This window comes from Gorilla gorilla, chromosome 19 (genome assembly GCF_029281585.2).
Source record: "Gorilla gorilla gorilla isolate KB3781 chromosome 19, NHGRI_mGorGor1-v2.1_pri, whole genome shotgun sequence".
NCBI classification, from domain to species: Eukaryota; Metazoa; Chordata; class Mammalia; order Primates; family Hominidae; genus Gorilla; species Gorilla gorilla.
This window is the reverse complement of record NC_073243.2, coordinates 87,383,165-87,405,078: the sequence shown is the minus strand read 5'-3', so window position 1 is coordinate 87,405,078 and position 21,914 is coordinate 87,383,165. Positions and strand designations below refer to the sequence as shown.

Below are 21,914 nucleotides of genomic sequence, written 5' to 3'. Positions count from 1 at the left end.
CTAGAAATAAGCAGCAAGAAAAACATCATTTAAAACTTTGAATTATTTCAAAAGTACATTTTAAAAACATAGCAACATAATTATTTGACTAAATTTTAATTGTAACTTAAAATTAAATATAAGCAAGAATTATAAAAAAGCAAGAATATAAATCTATTAAAATTAATAAAGTCAAAATATTGTTAACTAATACTACTTAAGATGTGTCAATTCAGTGAAAAAACATTTCTTGGCTGATTTCTTGTCTGTCAAATGTACTCTTAAGGATTTCATTTTCAAATAATGATTTATAAGAATTATTGAAGAGGAAAAAATGACATAAATGGAATAACATCAAAAAAGACAGTAGACCACTAGAAATCCTTAGTCATTAACATTAATATTTTAACATTCACATACAGACACAAAAAGTGACAAAAATGTAAAAATAGGGCTAATGGCCTTTGAAAATGGAAACTCAAATATTTCAAAATAAATATACATTTCCAACTGTATATTTTCCCTCAAAATAAATTTACAAAGTATAATTTCAATTTATTTTTACGGATCAAAATAATGCAGTTCAAAAAACAAATGGTGCCATCTTTACATATATCTATAAGAAATTTAAAAAATTAACGTTAAAATCTTTAATTAAAATGTGTTATTTTAATCAAATATTATAGCACTATTGATTTAAAGATCAGTAGTTAATTTATACATTTTGAATATCATAAAAGGAGTAAGCCAAACTCATAGAGATGACACAAACAAAATAGAATCATTTGTTGCAGAATCTATATTACATTACAGTATATTTTTATGACCTTAAGACTTCACTACTGCAGATGGAGGCACTTACATCCTTTACAAGATAATAGGTTTTTATTTTTCCTTTAAGACATTACTTCTAGTGTTCAATTTCTTCATATCCTGAATTTACCTCTCAATCTAGTCTTCCTTTCCATTTTCAACCATATATTAAAAATCACAGTGCTTTTGTTTTGGTAAATGTGCCATAAAGACTGGTAACGGATATCAGAACTTGGCAACAAGGAGGTAAAATTATTTTCCCTGGCTCTTTCTATAAGCATCCACTGTTTTGTTTTTGTCCTGGAGACAAACTCATTTTGGTCCATTTCCAATAAAAAAGTTTGCCATAATTAGGAAACAAACAAACAAAAACTAGTGATTTCCAGTATTCATTTTGAGCATATGAAGAAAAGTGCACAGAGAAGTCATTTACATTTTATCTCCTTAGCAACAATATAATTGATTTCTGTTTTCACTGGGCTGTTCTAAAATAATCTTAAATCAACTTGAGGAATGTTTCAGTGATCATATTATTACAGTGCCTGGAACCATGAATGGGTTTTAAGATATTCAAAGTTAGAAAACTGGTTAAGTTTTCATATGTTTTAGCTTTTTCTATGGGAAGCCTTGGAGTTTCCGTTAATGAGAACATTTCCTTTGTGCTAGTAAAATGCACCCTTTTGGCCAGGCGCCGTGGCTCACGCCTGTAATCTCAGCATTTTGGGAGGTCAAGGTGGGCGGATCACAAGGTCAGGAAATCGAGACCATCCTGGCCAACATGGTGAAACCCTGCCTCTGCTAAAATACAAAAAATCAGGCAGGCGTGGTGGTGCGCACCTGCAGTCCCAGCTACTTGGGAGGCTGAGGCAGGAGAATCACTTGAACCGAACCCAGGAGGCGGAGGTTGCAGTGAGCCGAGATCACGCCACTCACTGCACTCCAGCCTGGCAACAGGGAGACTCTTCCTCAAACAAAAAAAAAAAAAAAAAAGAAAGAAAGAAAAAGAAAAAAAAAGCACCCTTGAACCCTTTTCAGTTGTTAGGGAAGTAATAAGCATAGAATTGATTTCTATTTTCACTGGGCTATTCTGAAATAATCTTAAGGAATGCTTCAGTGATCATATTATTATGGTGTCTGGAACAATGAATGGGTTTTAAGATATTTAAAGCGACAAAACTGGTTAAGTTTTCATATGTTTTAGCTTTTTCTATGGAAAATATGTAATGGGATATTTTTGGTTTCTTAAAGGCTTAGTTGCCATTTGGTTTCATATTTGTTGTTAGTTGACATGTGGTTTGATAAGTCATTTAGATACTATTGAAGGGAAATATAAGCAGCATATACAGATTTCCTTGGGAAATCTGTGGTATTAAATTCTTTCCATGAAGATTAAAATTATTAAAATGTATTTTATTTACTTAAAATATATTTTATTGACTCCAGGAGTAGGCATGAATGAGACAAGATAGAATGAAAAACAAAAACAGCTAGCCCTCTGTCCTGTCTTTTGCTGAGGTCCTCTGACTCTCTCTGAGATGGAAAAGGTGAGGGGTCAAGCAGCCTAGTTCAGGCACACGAGGGGACTACTAATATTACATCAGTTAAAAGTTGCAACATTTCCAAGGAGAAATTCTACCCTTAGATCAGAAAATAGGCAAGAGCAGGGAATGGTCATTAGTTTTATTTGTCACCTCATTTTGTCCACAACCCAATGAATGGATAATTGTCCATGTCGGTGTTCTAAGTGCTACTCTTAAAGAGCAGTTAATTCAGAGGAGTGTTGGGTGGACTGAGATATACCGTAAGTAACTAAAGCACACCTAGGAACCCTGACATTCTTCTGCTTTCCTAGGAGAAGGAGAGTCAGAGCTAACAAATTAATTTTAAAAAGGCTCTGAACAAGAATTTTATCAAATTACCACTTTGATTTTGCCTGCTAGGATGTCATAACCTAGAATCTCATCCCTTAATATATAACAGTTTAGTTTAACCGAGGCATTTTTCAGCCTATGAGACCGAAATGACATCTAACAAACTGGTCTTATTAGAATTTGCCTGTATGGGAGGCTATTGCACAGGCAGCCAATTCAACAAAAAATATTAATCATCCTCTTCCTATCAGGTGGGTCAAGATAGGCTAATTCCCTTTTTGTTGAAATCATCTTTTGATTATTTTCCTTCAATACGCCAGCTGTTTTTTAAATGTCCAAAAGGTATGGAGACGTTGTGAGCCAGTTATAGTTAAAAAGAAAAAACAGAAGGAAAATAAACAAACATACTTTCTATTTTGTATATTTTCAATACATTTGTAAATCAGTATTTATAATGACTTGACTGCTCTGAAAAGATATCTTTTGAAAATCAAATAGAATAAGCATAGAGGGAGCAATGTATGCAGCGGTAGCAAAGTGGGTAATTTATCTCTTAGAGAAAAGACTTCAGCTTATATCATGCTGAGCCTGCCAAGCAGAGGACGATTTGGAATGGTATTTTTGGGGCGTGCACTGTTTCATTAAGTAGTAAGTGGGAAGCAACTAAGTCATTTAAATATTCCAAATTAAACATTTCCATAACATTTTCAAGTTAAAAAAAATGAATCAAATTGCAGCAATTTTACCATATTCAAACAACAGACAGGCTATTGAATTCTTGTTAGAATCTTCAAAAGGAAGAATTTGAATTATTCCACAATATAATTTGCATAAAAATGTAACAATGACATTGATGTTTATAAAGAGTATCAAATAATGTCAAAACATAATACAATTTCGTGATGGTTCCTTTTTTTAAATAAAACACATTTGATTCCCAATTATTATTTATACCACGCAGCATCCTTCTGTGAAGATAGCACTCAAACCAATTAAGAGCATTCTCTTTCAGCCACATACACTGGAGCTTTTCAATCAACAAAATGAGTCCACTGAGGAAAAGACTTACAGAATTATAAACAAAGCTGATGCACAAAAAATGTTTTAAAGTACTAAAACCAAGTCATTAAGCACTTCATATGTTGCTGTAATGATGAAATACAATATGTAAGTCTAAGGAGAAAATTCTGCTGCCCTGATGCAAAACCGTATCTGCACACATCAGAAAAGTGATTAAATATTCTGCTGCTCCCATACATTTGTCTCTTGTTTTCCACAGCATTTGTCTCTCATCTCTCTAGCAGGTACCAGTATTTATTTAATGACACAGCAGGGGGTCTTAGGGGTTTGCTTGTCTTTGTTTTTGAAAATTTTGAAAGTAGTTATTTTTTCTTATGCTTCAACTTTTGTGGCAACAATAAAATTTTATTCACGCATTAGAACTTTACGAAGGAAATATGAAACCTGGTATATGGTTTTAAAAATATTTTCACCTTTAAAAACATCAGTTATGGTTTTCAAAAATTATATTGGGACTCTATATGAGTGTTTCCATCTCTGTGTATTCTTTCCTCTCAGGATTTTGAAAAGAAAATATTTTGCATACAGTTAAAATCTTTCCAGAGTTTTAATCCTGTAGGGGCTTACCTGCCCTGGTCTGGCATTTTCACATACAAAAGTGTCATAGAACACAGCAAACTGTGGGGCATTGTCATTAACATCCAAAATTCTCACAAAAACAGCCACGCGTGTTGTCTCTTTGGGATTGTCTAGAAAAGGGGAAGAAAAATATTGTTTAGGAAGGTAAATTTGTGCATCAAATTTAATTTATATAGTCATCTTGTGGATATGAAGTGCTCACATACAAATAAGCATTGCAATCATTCTACTAATATAATGAGCAAATGCAATAAAGAAAATTACTGCAGAGCCTAATTAAGTAGTCATGAATTCAGTTATTATTGGGCACAAGGGTACTATTATTATTTTGGAAAATCATGTTAAAAGTACAAGCCAGTATAATTGAGTTCACACTATATTTGTGTCCTTATTGTCCAAATATATAAAATAAGAACACATACTTATTAAATCCTTGTTATACTTCATGATATCATTTAATTTTTAACTTTTTTTTGGATGAAGAAATAGTTTTTTTGTTTGTTTTTGTTTTGTTTTGTTTTTTTGAACAGCAGCAAGATTTATTGCGAAGAGCAAAAGAACAAAGCTTCCACAGCGTGGAAGGGGACCTGAGCGGGTTGCCCGAAGAAATAGTTTTAAATAAATTGGTAACTTATCTAAGGTTTTTCACTCATAAGTGGTAACTGTTATAAAACCTATGTCTGCGACTACTTTTATCACCAAAATGTATTTCAACCACTGCTGTCAAATTTCTGTTTGAAAATTTTATTATATGGCTACTTATTTTACAAACTAGTTGGGAAATTTATGATGAAATATGAAGATTCAAATATTTTATTAATATAGTTATTGCTGGTACCATCTCAACATTCTAGCTCAATTTTGCATTACAATCTATTGTCACAAATTAGCTCAGTAGTAAGAAATAGCATACTAATCATACCTTTTGGTATAAATGCTGAAATCAACAGCATCAAAGTTCTCACATAAAGAGATGCATTTCTGGCTGGGCACGATGGCTCATTGCTGTAATCCCAGCATTTTGGGAGACTGAGGCAGGTGCATCACTTGAGGTCAGGAGTTCGAGACCAGCCTGGCCAACATGGTGAAACCCTATCTCTATAAAAAAATACAAAAAATAGCCAGGTGTTGTGGCAAGAGCCTGTAATCCCAGCTACTTGGGAGGCTGAGGCAGGAGAATCACTTGAACCCAGGAGGCGGAAGTTGCAGTGAGCTGAGATTGTGCCACTGCATTCCAGCATGGGCGACAGAATGAGATTCCATCTCAGAAAAAAAAAAGATGCATTTTCAAACTTGTTTTGATATGTAAATTAATAAAAATATAAATATCACTTTATTTAGCTTAGCTTTGAGTAACAACCCTGTATTGGTTATAATTGCATTTTTCCTATTATAGATTTTTCTAGGCACTTATGCTAGCTGAGAGTATGTTTACATTTTAAATTCAGTTTATATTCATCAGATTTTATGATATCAATATCTCAGTCTTTGGATACAGTTAAACTTCTGTGTACATTTTGGAAAAGTAAAGCTGAAGAGCAATATAATGCAATAAAGACTATAATTAGCTGAAAACAAAACAAAACAATAGCAGAATAGCTAGGGGACAGCAGCAACCTTATTAAATGGTCTCAACCAACATGGGCTGTGGATGTCATTTTGCCTTGTAAAATTTATCTGACGTCTTAAGGTAATCTAAATAATTTTCAGATACAAAGGTAAAATATATTGTCACATACAAATAGGAAGTATATTACTACTAAAAATAATTTATATCCCCTTGTTCTCTCCATATAATTGAATGTTACTCCAATATTAAAATCAGCACTTTAAAAAATGATATATAAGAACAGACTGCTTAGCAGGGATATATTTACAAGGCTGAGCGAGAATAAAGAAAGGCAGACAGAATCGAAGTGTATTTATCACTTTTTGCAAGAGAAAATTTAAAATGCATCCTTTCTTCACCAATCCTTTTAAGTCTTACTGCAGTCTTCTGAACCCACATGGATTCAGTTGTCAGGTTCTAACTTCTTATTTGCTAATATGTTGTTGCATATTATCCACTTGTTCGTGTACCACGAGGTTTAGCGTTCAGGCCCTGGGGTCTAACATAGCTGCTGCTTTGATTCCCAAGTTCACCACTCATTTGTTATGTTACTTTGGCCAATTTACTCCACATATTCAATGTCTTGGTTTACTCAATATAAATCAAAGTAGAACCTCTAATCTCACAGTTACTTGTAAAATCAGGAGTTAATGCGTGAAAATTTCTTATGAAAGTATCAGTTTAATGATCAGGACTCAATATGCGTTGACTATAATCATTACCATCATCTTTATTATCATTATTATATCTTCTTCACTTTCTTATGTTACTTAAAAACTTATGCTTTCTCCACATAAAGTATTCACCTAATAAAAACACATTAATTAGCCTTTCTACCATTCAAGTGAGTCTGAAGAGGTGTGCATTTGAGAAGAAGTGGAGAGAGGAGGAAAAAAAAAAAAAGGAGAAAAATGCTACCTCATTATTTTCCGCTTCCTCTATGCCAGACCATTTGCTAATACCCAGAGCCATGGGGTTCTCTACAAATGGACCTTTTGCTATCTACTTGTTGCTATGGAGAAAAGTGGGAAGGTATGCTTCTTCCATATTTTCTGGAATGTGCTCTTTAACCTAATTATATAGTGAGTGGACATAGGCAAAATATTTCCTTTCAATATAAAGTCTTGACATAAAAATAACCCTTGTTGGTAACAATTCACTTTCTAATGATGCCACAGAGACAGGAGAGACAAAACTTTCATAACTAAAAAATTCCGTCGTCAGCCCCTTCCCTAACACAATATAGAGATTCTCCAGGGTCTTTACAAATAACTCAAGGCTCTTAAAATCAAAAGCTAAATCCACAGGGATGAATGTGCTTTGTAAAGCATCGAGCCTGGAGCCACCTATTCAAAAAACAGTGCTTACACTAATCTTTTTTGCTGGCAGATGCTGTCGCTTATGTATAAATAAGAGTATAAAGTGTTCCAAGGAAGAATCAAACTGAATAGCAGCTGGCATATATTTACCACCGGAGTTTCTCTCAAAGTTCTTCAGGGAAACACTACTATAGCAAGAAGGTATCAGCAATAAAGGATCTTAAAATGTATGTCCTAAGGTGAAGCCATGACGATGCATCCACGGGCCTTTTCATGCCTCCAAACAGAGAAATTTTAAATCATTATCTAGAAATCACAGACATTAGAAAAATATAACTGTTTTACCTGCTTTGGGTAAGAATTCTATGAATAAGAACTACGGTGTGGATAATAGAGTTCTTTAGTCATAAACTTAGTTCTATTGTCCACAGAATGTATTGCAATGATTATAGTCAAATTTTCAGATGTAGTGAGAGGAGCTCTTTGGTTTCTATAACAAATATGCCCTAAAATCCCAAGTTTATTATTAAGTCATTGATTGTGACCTTAATTTTAGATGTTTTATTCTCCACATGGCCTTTTTTTTTTTTTTAGAGGGAATCTCACTCTGTCGCCCTGGCTGCAGTGCAGTGGCGCAATCTCCGCTCACTGCAAGCTCCGCCTCCCGGGTTCACGCCATTCTCCTACCTCAGCCTCCCGGTAAACTGGGACTACAGGTGCCCGCCACTAGGTCCGGCTCATTTTTTTGTATTTTTTTAGTAGAGACGGGGTTTCACGGTGTTAGCCAGGATGGTCTCGATCACCTGACCTCGTGATCCGCCCGCCTTGGCCTCCCAAAGGGCTGGGATTACAGTCGTGAGCCACCGCGCCTGGCTTCCACATAGCATTTTAAAATATTTTTAAAGAAGAAAAAGAGGAGTTATTCCGTGATATGATGCACTAAATAATTACCTGGAGTGGTGCCTCCCATATGATGTGATATATTTGTATGTATGGAATGTAGAATTAAATGATTAGAAGCAAGGCCTTAAAACATATTGGTAAGAAGTACATTTGAACGTCATTGTGTCCTGCTCAGGGCGTGATGTATGACACACTGACTGTAAAGTCAGTGTTTAAAGTCTAGTAGAAAAAATTCCTTGTATGCTGTTTCCCTCTCATCCTCGTTGCATTTAATGCCCAGAACAGAATAATGGGATCCTGGCTGCTTGTGGTTTGGCAGGTAGGCATTTTTGGCAGTTGTTCTACAGATTGATTTTATTTGAGGACAAAAAAAAGATTCAGTCCTTTAAAAAAAGAAGTAATTGGCTTAGGTTTTTACAGAACTGTAATTACTTCAGCTAGCTTTAGAAGTTAAATCTCACAAAATATCTGTAAGGGAAAATGCAATTCCTTGTTCACTAGGCTTGAATAAGGATATTGAATCAAGCAGAGAGCACAATCATGATTCTGAAATGACCAGACTGGATCATGTTAGGTACATCTAACTATGGGGATGTGGATACAGATAGAAATAAAAGCTTTCCTTAGAAGAAAAACTTGGAAATATTTAGTTAGCCTTAAAATCAAAAGCTAAATCCACAGGGTATTGAGCTTTTATATGCCATATATAGCAATTATATGGAGAGAACAAGGGGATATAAACAGATATTTATATCTCACTATAAAAAATGGATCATTTGAAATTAATCTGTATTTCAGGGGCAGAGGTAAGAAAGACGCTAAATCTATTACTTTGTCCTGAAGCTTTTAGTTCATTGCTGATGATCTGTCTAGCCTAATTCAATTGTTCTGGGACACTTGGTGATTCGGCCCCATCCAATGCTTTGCTTTCCATAGCCTGTAGTGGTTACTTCAAATAAATAACTTGACCTTGATACGTGTTTGTGGATTCAGCTTAGTATTACAGATCTAAAATTTATGGGCTTAATTTTTAAAAATGATTCTGTCCCTAATTAATGCTTATTTTAAAACAGGTCAAGAGTTGCTCTACACCACATACATCACAACATGGGAATTAGAAAATTTGAACAGGTTTGCATGTACATGTGCTGGCAGGGCTGGCTTCATGGGCATGTGACCCAAGCAGTTCCACAGGGCCTTACCCTTAAAAGAGACTCTTGCATGTTTTAATGCTCCATCTCACATTTCTTAATTTACTTTTAACAAGCACCTGACATTTTCATTTTACAATAGGCCCCATGAATTGTCCTAGTATGGGCAAGAACTTTCATTACTAGAGACAAATGTGGTTTGAATCCATCAGGTTTTAGTGAATAAAATTTTGTAAATTAGCTATGGAATCAAGTAATGAATCTAGAAATGACATGGTTTCAAATCTCAGTTGTGCTACCTCTGACATTATAACTTTGGACAAGTTACTAAAGTTCCCAGAGCTTTAGTACCTTCTCTGTTAAATGAGGTTAATAAAAATATTAGAAGAAAATAAATTCTTTTTTTTAGAATGACACCTGGCATATATGATTAAATGTGAACTCTGATTAACAATATATTCCTGGGATTCCTCATCTGTAAAAGAGAAGTAGTAATATCTACCTACAGGCTTGTTCATAAGATTAAATGGTATCATATGCAACCAGCATTTAGCATAGATCCTAATTATTAGTGTGCAAGTGACAAATTTAATATTTTTAATTTTTCCACAAATGATAATATCTTTAGTCTATAATTCAAGCTCATTTTTATTAGTTAATATTAAATATACATTTATATATATGGAAAGGTGGCAAAATATGCCATTTTGGCATAAAGATTATTTTGAGTTAAAGGTACTCAAAAAAAAAACGAAAAACAGCAGATGTAAGAAGGGTGCTCTGCTCCTCCCCTTTTCTTCCTGAAAGCAGGAGATAAAACCCCCATATAGAAGATGTCCTCTCTATACCAGAAGAAAAGTAACATTCTTATCATCAAAAATGGGAAGTGAGGCCAAGAAAATTCCATACAAATGATTCAGATTTTGTTAACAAATTTTTATCTTCATTTATGCTCTCCATATACATTTAATTACTTTTTCACTATTGCCTTTCTTTGTCATCCTAGTATAAAAACATTGCAGTTTTGCCACTTCATTGGGTCTTTCTTTATGAGAGCTCCTGTGTCATGTAAAATTTATATTAAATGCTTTTCTCCTATTAATCTGTTTTTTTTTTTTTTTTCAGATGGAGTCTCGCTCTGTCGCCTGGGCTGGAGTGCAGTGGCGCGATCTCAGCTCACTGCAACCTCGGCCTCCCGGGTTCACGCCATTCTCCTGCCTCAGCCTCCTGAGTAGCTGGGACTACAGGCGCCTGCCACCATGCCCGACTAATTTTTTGTATTTTAGTAGTAGAGACGGGGTTTCACTGTGTTAGCCAGGATGGTCTGGATCTCCTGACCTCGTGATCCACCCACCTCAGCCTCCCAAAGTGCTGGGATTACAGGCATGAGCCACCGTGCCCGGCCTGTTAATCTGTTTTATGTCAATGTTATTCTGAGGCTCAGCCAAAAACTCCCAAGAAGGCAGAAATAAAATTTTTGCATCTTCTACCAATATGTATAGGTATCCCTCTATGTATTGATGTAGGAAATATTGAAAAAAAGTGTAAGCGCTGAGAAAATTAAAATTCATCTGTCCAATGACAATGAATTATTTTTAATGTAAAATAAAACCTATAAAATACGTTAAACTACATAAAATATATAAACATAAACATATCTAGATATATGTTAGATACATAAAATTCATCTTACTGATTTCAGCAGCAATAACAGTAAGATTATGCCACTGAGATAGCTCACGGTCAAGAGGTTTTGATGTATAAAGAGATCCATTTCCTGAATGAATGTTAAAGATTCTGTCAAGGTCAGTATGGCGATCCAAGGAAAATCTGAACATGGAGGGCAAGAAAAAATACATGGCAGCATTATTAATAGTTTGCAGGAAAAAATAGTGAAATGCAAACCCACACATATCACTGATAATTACATGAAAGAACACAGTGCTGATCTGGAATGTAGATTGTTTGAATGACTTTTCCTAGTTGCACACACACATTCTCCTCAAGGCATAAATTGGCACTGCTCTGCATTTCAATGCTATTCTTCTGAATCCTTGTGTTATTTAAATTATTGTCTATTGTCATATTCATTCAACTGACTTTGATATATTTGGTCACAAAACAGTTGGAATTACAGACAGTTATATTGCCAACTGACTTTATTTAGTTATTGGAAGTTCTGCTGAAGAATAATACAAAGATTTATTGCAAAAGATTTTTCCCAGAAGCTATGTGTTGTTCTTAGAAAATTGGAGACAATGTTAGTTGCATCAAAGTAATAGACTATCAACTTATTATGGTGTTTAGCAGCTTCATGATATAACACCCATGTAGCTTCAGTTTCCTAGCCATGTGTATCATTATTACACATATTGCTTTTAACTTGAGATATTTTAAAAATAGAAAAGTCTGGATGGCCAGGCACAGGGGCTCACGCCTGTAATCCCAGCACCTTGGGAGGCCCAGGCGGGAGGATCATGAAGTCAGGAGTTCAAGAGCAGCCTGACCAATATGGTGAAATTCCGTCTCTATTAAAAATACAAAAATTAGCTGGGTGTGGTGGCACGTGCCTGTAGTCCCAGCTACTCAGAAGGATGAAGCAGGAGAATTGCTTGAACCGAGAGGCGGAGGTTGCAGTGAGCCAAGATTGCGTGCCACTGAACTCCAGCCTGGGCAACACAGCAAGACTCCGTCAAAAAAAAAAAAAAAAAAAAAAAAGGAAAAGAAAAGAAAAGTAGTTTGGGATAAGAGTTTTTAATATATCTGTGTTTTTAATATATCTGTATCAAATAAAGTCTATATGCATTTGAAAAACCACAGCAAACTATCCTGCAACTTGATTGCCAGCATGGTGTGCTGGGCATGATTTTAAAGCCTAAAACTAGATTAACATTCTGGTTGATGTAGTTTAAATAGATCCCATTATCTTTATCAAACTACATATCTAACATTCATATATTAAGAAAATCATTGTGTCTCTCCACTTGGAATAATTATTTTATTACCGAAAGATCTAACATAAATTTCACCTCTTCCTTGTAGCCTCTCATGATGATGTAAAGTGGAAGCATTTGTCTCCTTCACTCATAAAGCAGACTTTACCACCATCTTTCCATTTACCACATTGTATTAGGAATTAATTTCATCTCACATCTCAAACAGACAATAAAACATGAAAACACCAAGCGTCAAACTCTACTAGTCACTCAATGAGTATTATTTGATTCTCATCCTGAGTCTTCTTTTCTAACAGACTAAGAACTCCTTGAGAAACATGTTAATATCTGATATGGTGATCCACAAATATTTGTTAAGTGAAAGAAAGAATGACCTAATTAATTGGCATTTTGGCAAATAATAAGGTTCCTTACTTCTGTAGAAATATGACATAAAGTTGAAAAATATAAATCAATAAAAGCATCTGCTGTCATGCATCACTGATTTTGCTAAATCCATTTCATGTGTGTTCTTTCTGAATTACTTCTTGTAGTTCAGAATGAAGAAGTAATGACAAAATTTTGAACATTATGTGGCATTATCTTGCAGATACACAGAGATCACAGCTCTTTTTCAAATATGATTCAAAGTATATAGTTTGCAATTCTGTATTGGAAAGTTATGTGTGTTAACTTTCATTTTCCTTTCTAAAATAATTTCCAGAACACACATTTTAAGAAAATCCCTTTGATTACTGTATTAACATTCACAAGATATGACACTAGTTATAGCATAACCACATATTGCATTAGTAAGGCTATTCTATTTTTTTAATATATATATTCTATCCAAAGAATGACATCCAAGAATGTTCATTAAATTTTCTATATCAAATTAGTATAAAGTCAAAGTATACAGCAACTTAATGGCATACCCTCTGTCATTGATAAGCAAGGGAGCTATTATTTTTGCTATAATATGTATAATATTATACCTAAGAGGATTATAATATACATATACATAATATAATATACATAATAGGAATATAACATGTATAATAATATACACAAGATGATTCTTTCCTCCTAGTCTTTAGACTTGCATCCTCATTAACTATTTTATTTTAAATATCCACAGACATATTTTGACATATAATAATTATATGTCCATAGGAGGATTTAAATTCTATTTCATTGTGTGGAGAAATATCTTGGTATTACAATTTAAGTATGCCAGTTGATATACATTTAGATAACAATATTATATTTTATTTTGTAAAGTCTATTTTAAAATCTGAAACACAGAAGAAAGCCTGCTAAACCTTAGAATCTCTACCAAGAAAATGCTTGGTAAATATTTAATGAAGAAAATTAAGCCTGTGTATTGGTTATATAAAACTTTCAAAGGAAAAAGAAAAAAAAACACAAGGAATGCAGCAATACAGATGTTGGTAAATGAATTGGGGAAGAGGCATTTATGGGAAAATCATGCTGGCATGTACAGGTTTCTTCTGCCAATATGTAACCTGTGATGCTGTGTGTGAATATAAGAAAACATATTTATGTGAAATTACAAAAATAAAAAGTAACATAGGTATTCATAAAATACATGATTTCACTTGAAGATATCGCAGACCCTATAGAATTTTTAGCTGGTTGAAGTCATATGGCATATAAAATTAGAAGTTTCCTGCATGCGTTGTGGCATATGTAGGAGAAAGATAAGAGTGCACTCAGAAAGTGAACAATAACCATCTGAACTCATACTTGACTGGTTCACATAGAAAATGAGCATGGAAAATTAGCCTGCAGAGATTTAGAAAACAAATGAAATCCAAAATACAAAATGGACTAATGGATTATAGTAAGTGTTCATTTTCATGCTGAATAGTGTATGTCAATATATGTATTTCTTTAAAGTAATAGAACAAGTGTCATTGAAACATTGATTCTTTTTCATTTTCAGTTTATCACATCTCATCTGTTTTTAAGCTGTCATAAGAAGGAAAACAAGAATTGAAAAGACTCATCTTTCTAGAATGTTCTCATATTTTTTGAAAAAGGCAGAATAAATAAATAAATATAAAACAGAATCCTCTCAATTTTGATGGTTGTGCATTAGGGGAGTTTCTAAAATCATAATATAACCCACATTGCAGCATTGCAATTACTTTTTTTACAAAGACAGGGTGTTGCTTTGTCACTGGAGAGCAGTGGTGTGAATGAAGGTCATGGCAGCCTTGACCTCCTGGGCTCAAGTGATCCTCCTGTCTTAACCTCCTGAATAGATGGGACTACAAGTGTGCACCACCATGCCCGGCTAATTTTTTAATTTTTTATAGCGACAGGGTCTCAGTATGTTCCCCAGGCTGGTTTCGAACCCCTGAGCTTAAGCAATATGTCCAACATGGCTTCCCAAAGTGCTGAGATTAGAGGTGTGAACCAGCACATCCAGCCTACTTTATAACTTTAAAACTTCTCTCATTCAACCTTACATTTTATTTAATAACTTGAAAGCACAAATAAAGTAGTTTGGTTGCATGTAAACGCAGAGTTGACATAGCACCCTGGATCTGTACTAGGGATCAGAACAATAAACACCGTAAGGAGACAGGCAGGTGTAACAAGCAAGGTTTCAGTCTAAAGGGCATGATGAAAATAAGAAAACCATGAAGCTTGTGCATGCCCTGCCCCAAAAACATTCAGAGGCAATTTACTAGAAATGCCTGTGCTCACCATATTTGTATACAACTTATGGAACGACTCTTGTATCTTTCATCGCATTAAACGTTTTAAATAGAATTTCTTGATCTGTATATGTATTTCAACTGCTTTTTTTTTTTCATTCTAAACAACATTTTGTTTTCCTTTTTCCTTTTTTTTTTTTTTTTTTTTTTTTTGAGACAGATTCATCTCTGTCGCCCAGGCTGGAATGCAATGGCACGATCTTGGCTCACTGCAACCTCCGCCTCCCAGGTTCAAGTGATTCTCCTGCCTCAGCCTCCCGAGTAGCTGGGATTACAGGCACATGCCACCAAGACCGGCTAATTTTTTGTATCTTTAGTAGAGACGGGGTTTCACCATGTTGGCCAGGCTGGTCTCGAACTCCTGACCTCGTGATCCACCCGCCTCGGCCTCCCAAAGTGCTGGGATTACAGGCGTGAGCCACCGAGCCCGGCTGTTTTCATTTTTAAAAGGCACACTTACCTAATGGGGCTGGAAATAGAATCTGGGTCCCTTGCCATTACAGTACCAATGATTGTGCCCACTTCAATATCTTCATGAACTTCAAACAGATAGGAGGACCTACTAAAAACGGGAGGTTCATCCACATCTTCTATAGAGATTTTCACTATGGTAGTATCTTTAAATGGTCCTAGGTAATAAAAACGGGGATCTACATGGGTGTTTTCTGCTTCGACTTTCAGAGTATAAAGTCTTCGGCTCTCATAGTCGAGTGGCTGTATAAAAAAATAAATCATCAAATTAGAGTGAGGGAAATTGGATGATATGCTCCCACCCAGTTACAATATGATTTTTAAGTTGTGGTTGAGTTCTCTTACATAGTTCATTAATTATAAATAAAAAAGACTAACACAAATAATATAATCTTCATGTTTCATTTAGGATTCAACTTTCACTTTTTATGCATTCAATTAGTAAAACTTCGGAACATAGGAAATTGAGACTTTAAACCTTGGAAAAATTGGGATGGAAGCTGAAACCTATTTTAAAGGTGGTACCATTACAAAAAATGGGCTAATGGATGTTGCATGTGTTTGCGTGTGCATGTGCACGTGCAAAGGTGTTAGCTACTGCTAAATTTTTCTAAGTAAATACATGCAGTTATCTTTTTACATCTATGCTGTGATGTTTCCATTCAATGTAATGGGCTTATGATATTATCAAAACATTATGAAATCTTGGAGACTAATATACAACTTTCAAGTTATGTCCAATATTCAAGATAAGAAAAACCTTCTGTAATAAGAAAAAATTTTGATAGTAATTTGGTAAATAGGTTACATGTTGAAACAAAATACCTTAAATATTCATATAGTTTAACTGTCAGAAGTATAAAATCAACTATTTTCTATCTCACCTATTCTGAAATGTATGTTTTGTTAACAGATAAATGATATTATTAGTTCAGATTCCCTCGACCTTTTATTTTTGTTTCAAAAAGAACAAGATTCTATTTGTATTACTGCTGCTGTCTGGTCTGAAAAATGACAAGACAGCGGCTTTCCCATTTGCTAGTCACTGTCCATTTAATAACAGTTGGTTTTGTACTTTGTACCTTGCAAAAGTATCTCAGGATAGTTTAATTATTAACTGATGCTTGTGTAGTTACTCTATGTATGGCATTTCATTAGGACCTAAAGTTTAATGTGCCTTATTTTTTTCTCATAATGATGGCACTTATGCTACAATAACAAACAAGGTTACCTTTAGATTGTATCACTGAGCATATGTTAGCAGAAAAGTTTAATTTATATAGCAGAAGGGAAAATGTGAACAACTAAATTATGTCCCAATCCATGCTGTCTCTTTTATTAGTAAGTCTAATTATTGCTTCATCATCTGGATAGATGGCATTGGACTTTTTATACCTCCAACTGGGATGATATATTGCCATTATTAGGTATTAACTACACAATTTAAAATAAAACAATGTAATTATGATGGGCTTTTATTAATGTGGCTTAGAAATATGATCACACATATATTAACTTGCCTTTTATATTTTCTAAAGTTTCAGGTTTCCTGTCTCAATCAACCAAAACATGTGGTCAGAATTTTCAAGGAGCTCTTTGGCTTTATGTTTGCACAGTATAAATTACATTGTTGGAAAATTAGAGTAGTATTTCCCAATGGATCATTCATGAGCGAAGAGTATATAATGCAATCCCTACTCCTGAAACACACAGATGCTTATTTATATGGATGCTGTGCACCTTTTTCACAGTTATGATGCCTTCCTGTGTGTCCTTCTCAGTCACGATGTCAAACATATCAGTACCGTCACCATCAATAATTCGGTATTCTACTTCAGCATTTTTCCCAGTGTCAGCATCAGTTGCTTTGACACTTCCAATGGCTGTGCCAACCGGGGAGGATTCAAGAACTCGAAGATGAATAGTGTCTGTAAAGTATAAAGAAAAGAAGAGAGAGACAGAGACAGAGAGAGAGGGAGAGAGAGAGAGAGAGATTTCTCAATAGAATAGCCAAAAGCAAAACATGTATGAAGCAATATAATAGATCTTAAACTCTAAATCAGATGTTGACAAATGATGAATACACATAATATGGATAACATTAAGGTCTAGGAACTTCTGGGGCTTTTGTCTGTGCATATTATGAATAGTAAGAAACAAATCCTAACAGTAGGACAAATTCTGGTTTAAAAATGAGTATGTTAATAAAAAGAAACGAGTTCATATCTTTCGCAGGAACATGGATAGAGGTGGAGGCCATTATCCTTAACACACTAATGCAGGAACAGAAAATCAAATGTCACACGTTATGACTCATAAGTGGGAGCTAAATGATGAGAACTCATGGACACAAAGAAAGGAACAACAGACACTGGGGCCTACTTGAGGCTGGAGGGTGGGAGGAGGGAGAGGAACAGAAAAACAATAATTACTGGGTACTAGGCCTATAACCTGGTCTATGAAATATATATCTGTACAACAAACCCCCGTGACACAAGTTTACCTATGTAACAAACCTGCACATGTACCCCTGAACCTAAAATAGAAGTTAAAAAATATTAGCATGTTGTCTCTTTATTTTATTTTATTTTATCTTTTGAGATGGGTGACTTGCTTTGCTGCCCAGGCTGGTCTGAGCTCAAGCTATCTTCCCATCTTAATCTCTGGGATAGTTGGGATTAGAGATGCAAGCCACGCACCAACCAAGCGTGTAATTTTTCACTGCATAGATCTGCTTTGAGTGCAGATATGTATTTATGTGTGTTCACACAATCACAACAAACCACAGGATATACACTGAATGTTTCTATGTAGTTGTTTTTACTATGCTATATTTAGTTATTTACTACTCATACTTATTTCAACTGCATGGCAGAACATTACAAAATCCAATGAAATCAGCCATAATGGGTAGGAATCCTATCTCTACTTGTGACAGCAGGAACAAAGGACAGTCTGTGGAAAAAATATAAAGATGCCCTTCGCAGTGTCAGAGTGAAAACACTCAATACTGACAAACTCCCCTTCATTCCAGAGAAACACAAAAATTTATGTTTTTGGTGTACCTAGATGTGCTTCCAGCATGAACAACCTCTACTGCTAATGAGATTTACGTTTCAGCACCTGATCATAAACTACATATTTCTGATGGATTAATCGACCTCAAGTACACTCTGATTATAGCACCTTCTTGTTCATAAAGCTTAAGTAATTCTCCTTAATATACATAATAAAGTCCAGACCTCTTAGCTTGTCACAGTCTTGCCTGAATATGTCTCTCCTATATCATTTTGCATTTAGTCACTTCCATGAAAGATATGGACCAAACTGGGCTTTTCAAAGTTTTCTAGGCAAAACTTGATTTCCTATACTACTATTTCTTCTTTCTTTCTCTCTTTCTTTTCTTTTCTTTCTTTGTTTCTTTTCTTTTTTTTTCTTGATGGAGTCTCAGTCACTCAGGCTGGAGTGCTGGAGTGCAGTGACATGATCTTGGCTCACTGCACCCTCACCTCCCGGGTTCAAGTGATTCTCGTGCCTCAGCCTCCTGAGTAGATGGGACTATAGGCACCTGGCACCACACCAGGCTAATTTTTATATTTTTAGTAGAGACCGGATTTTACCATATTGGTCAGGCTGGTCTCAAACTCCTGACCTCTGGCGATCCTCTCACCTCAACCTGCCAAAGTGCTGGGATTACAGGCATGAGCCACTGTGCCCGGCCCCTATATCACTATTTCTATATTTCTCATGCTATTTCTCTCACATAAAATTCCTTCCCCTTATCCTCATGTTATCATAATGCAGTTTACCAAATCTGAGAAAATGGCACTGTTCAAAGCTGACTGTTTGTTGGGCTATGCCAAACCAAGGAGAGAGGCTTCAGAAAAAATGAGCCAGCAGACAACTTGTTCTCAGGATTCTAGTCCCTAGAATTGGGAGAAAATACATTTGTGTGGTTTAAGCCACCCATTCTGTAAGACTTTGTTGTGGCAGCCCTAACAAATGACCACAGGCATATACATACGCTACATGTTGGAAGTCATTTCCTAAGAGGCATCATTAAAACTCAGTTTCCATCACACTGCAGTTGGTCCCTTAGCCTGTATCCTTCATTTTTTTATCTCTGGTAACACACCACTGAAAGCAACTCTCAACTCATTACTTTGCTACCATCTTATTGGTTCTCTTTGCCTTTGCTGATTCTTCTTGGAACACCTGTCCCCTGGATATTCTGATGGCTCCCCTGTTCTCTTCCTTCAGTTGTCTGCTCTATGGGGACCTCCTCAAGAGCTTTCACTAATAGCTTAACTGAAAATAGCCTTATCAAAAGTAGTGCTCACAATCACTTCTCCTATCATCCATCATCACCAGGCATTCTATTATCTACTTACTTATTTGTATGGAACATAAGAATGTAACAGAAAACAGGCACTTAGCATTTTTATCTAAGAGTTCATCTGAGTGTAGTAGCCACCATATCATTATTTGTATATTATTTTATACAATAAAATAAATTATTTGTGTATTGTACATTGTATAGAAGCTTCCTACCTAGTCTACTAGCTCCTATGCTTGGCCAAATCAAATCAATTCACACACACTCTTAGTCCACATTGTAGCCGTATTGCCCCTTAAAAACATTCATATTATCAAGCTTTACTCAGAGTTTCAAAACTCTTTGATTGTTCCCATTATACTTAAAAGAAAATATCCACAGACTGACCCGTCATAATTTAGATCCTCTGTCCTGTCAGTTTCTCTCAAATTAATACTCTCCAATTATCTTGGTCTCTTTTAGCTTTGTCACACAAACTTTTCCTACCTCAACATTTTTTCCTTCCTTATGAAAGATTTTCGACACAACTCTGCCTGATAACCACATCCTCTTTTAATATAGTTCACTATGATTCTACCACAGCACATCATAAATTCTAACCTGTTGATTGCAAGAACTCTCTTTAAAAAATTAAATTTTATACAAGTGGCACTTCAATAAATGAATTTATTACTCCTTAGCAAAGGTGACCTTTCTAAAATACAAAAATGATATCACTGCCCCAATGAAAGCACTTATTGTTGATGTTAAGTGTTTAATTTCATTTGGTGTATAAAGTCTTATAAAATTTGATTTCTACTAAAATCTTCATTATTACTAGTATCTATTCTCAAAGCTAGAGCAAATAGGAAATGCAGCCACAATATTTTTTTCAATTAATGAGTTTTCAATTACAAATTTTAAATATAAGGAATATTTAACAAAACAAATACAAATATATGGATGGTTAGATTCAGATATATATACAACTTGAATAAATCATTTAGAGAGTACAGATTCTTTTAGAGCTGGCATGAAACATTTAATCCAATCTAACCAAATACTAAGTTATTACACAAGTTTAAATACATTTTAATAAACCACATTCTACTAAATATTCTGACCATGCCAAAATTAAGTTAAACGTTAACACAGAAAAGATAAACTGAAATCCTTGTATTCCTGAATATTTTAAAAGAATAAAATTAAAAATAACAGATAGTATCAAGATTGTGACAGTTAGAAAATACTACCAACACTTATGTGCTAATAAAATTGAGTACTTAGCCTTATTGGAAAATTCCTAAAAATAATTAAAAATATACCAAAATCTACAAAAGAGAAAATCAAGTATGATTTAAAATATTCTACCCTTCCAAATCCAAAGAGTTCACTCAAACAGTTTTCAAGGAACATTTATGGAAAAGAAAATTCCAGTCTTATGCAAAGTGTTCTTGAAGAAAGAAAAGTGGGGCTCCTATCATAACTCATGAGAATGGTACTACCCTGATATAAAACCAGACAGGAGAAGAAGAGTCCAGTGGACATATAGTGTGGTCAAAATTCAGGCTGTACCACATGGAAATGTATAATATTTAGTAAGTTCATTTAAAAATGTTTCCGTTTACAATCACTTGTGTAAAGTTTAGTTTATTACAAACACTATTCTAATCATTTTACTACTAACTAAATTCTAGACTTTGTTCGAATTTCATCTTGCCATTAAAGTCATTCTTTTCTGGAGATCTCACTTTGCATTTGACTGTCATGTCTCCTCACTCTCCTGCAATCGTGAGAATTCTTTAATCTCTGTCTTTCATGACTGATATGGTTGGGCTGTGTCCCTGCCCAAATCTCATCTTGAATTGTAGCTCCCGCAATTCCCACGTGTCATGGGAGGGACCTGGTGGGAGGTAATTGGATCATGGGAGCGGGTCTTTCCAATCCTGTTCTGGTGAGAGTGAGTAAGTCTCATGAGATCTGATGGTTTTATAAAGGGGAGTTCCCCTGAGCAATCTCTTTTGCCTGCAGCCATGTAAGATGTCCCTTGCTCTTCTGCCGTGACTATGAGGCCTTCCCAGCCATGCGTAACTGTGCGTCAATTAAACCTCTTTCCTTTATAAATTACCCAGTCTTGGGTA

General features: G+C 34.9%; 1 protein-coding gene across 2 annotated transcripts in view; it reads right to left on the bottom strand.

Annotated features, from left to right (window-relative positions):
• The window catches only part of LOC101134111 (cadherin-10), a 162,331-nt gene that overhangs the window by 6,959 nt on the left and 133,458 nt on the right, over positions 1 to 21,914 (bottom strand). For both annotated transcript variants that reach the window (XM_019012927.4, XM_019012928.4), the window contains exons 6-9: positions 17,199 to 17,386; positions 15,448 to 15,701; positions 10,998 to 11,134; positions 4,311 to 4,432 (exon numbers count right to left, since the gene is read on the bottom strand). In XM_019012927.4, coding sequence (XP_018868472.3) covers positions 4,311 to 4,432; positions 10,998 to 11,134; positions 15,448 to 15,701; positions 17,199 to 17,386 — 701 coding nt within the window. The remainder of the gene's footprint in view (positions 1 to 4,310; positions 4,433 to 10,997; positions 11,135 to 15,447; positions 15,702 to 17,198; positions 17,387 to 21,914) is intronic.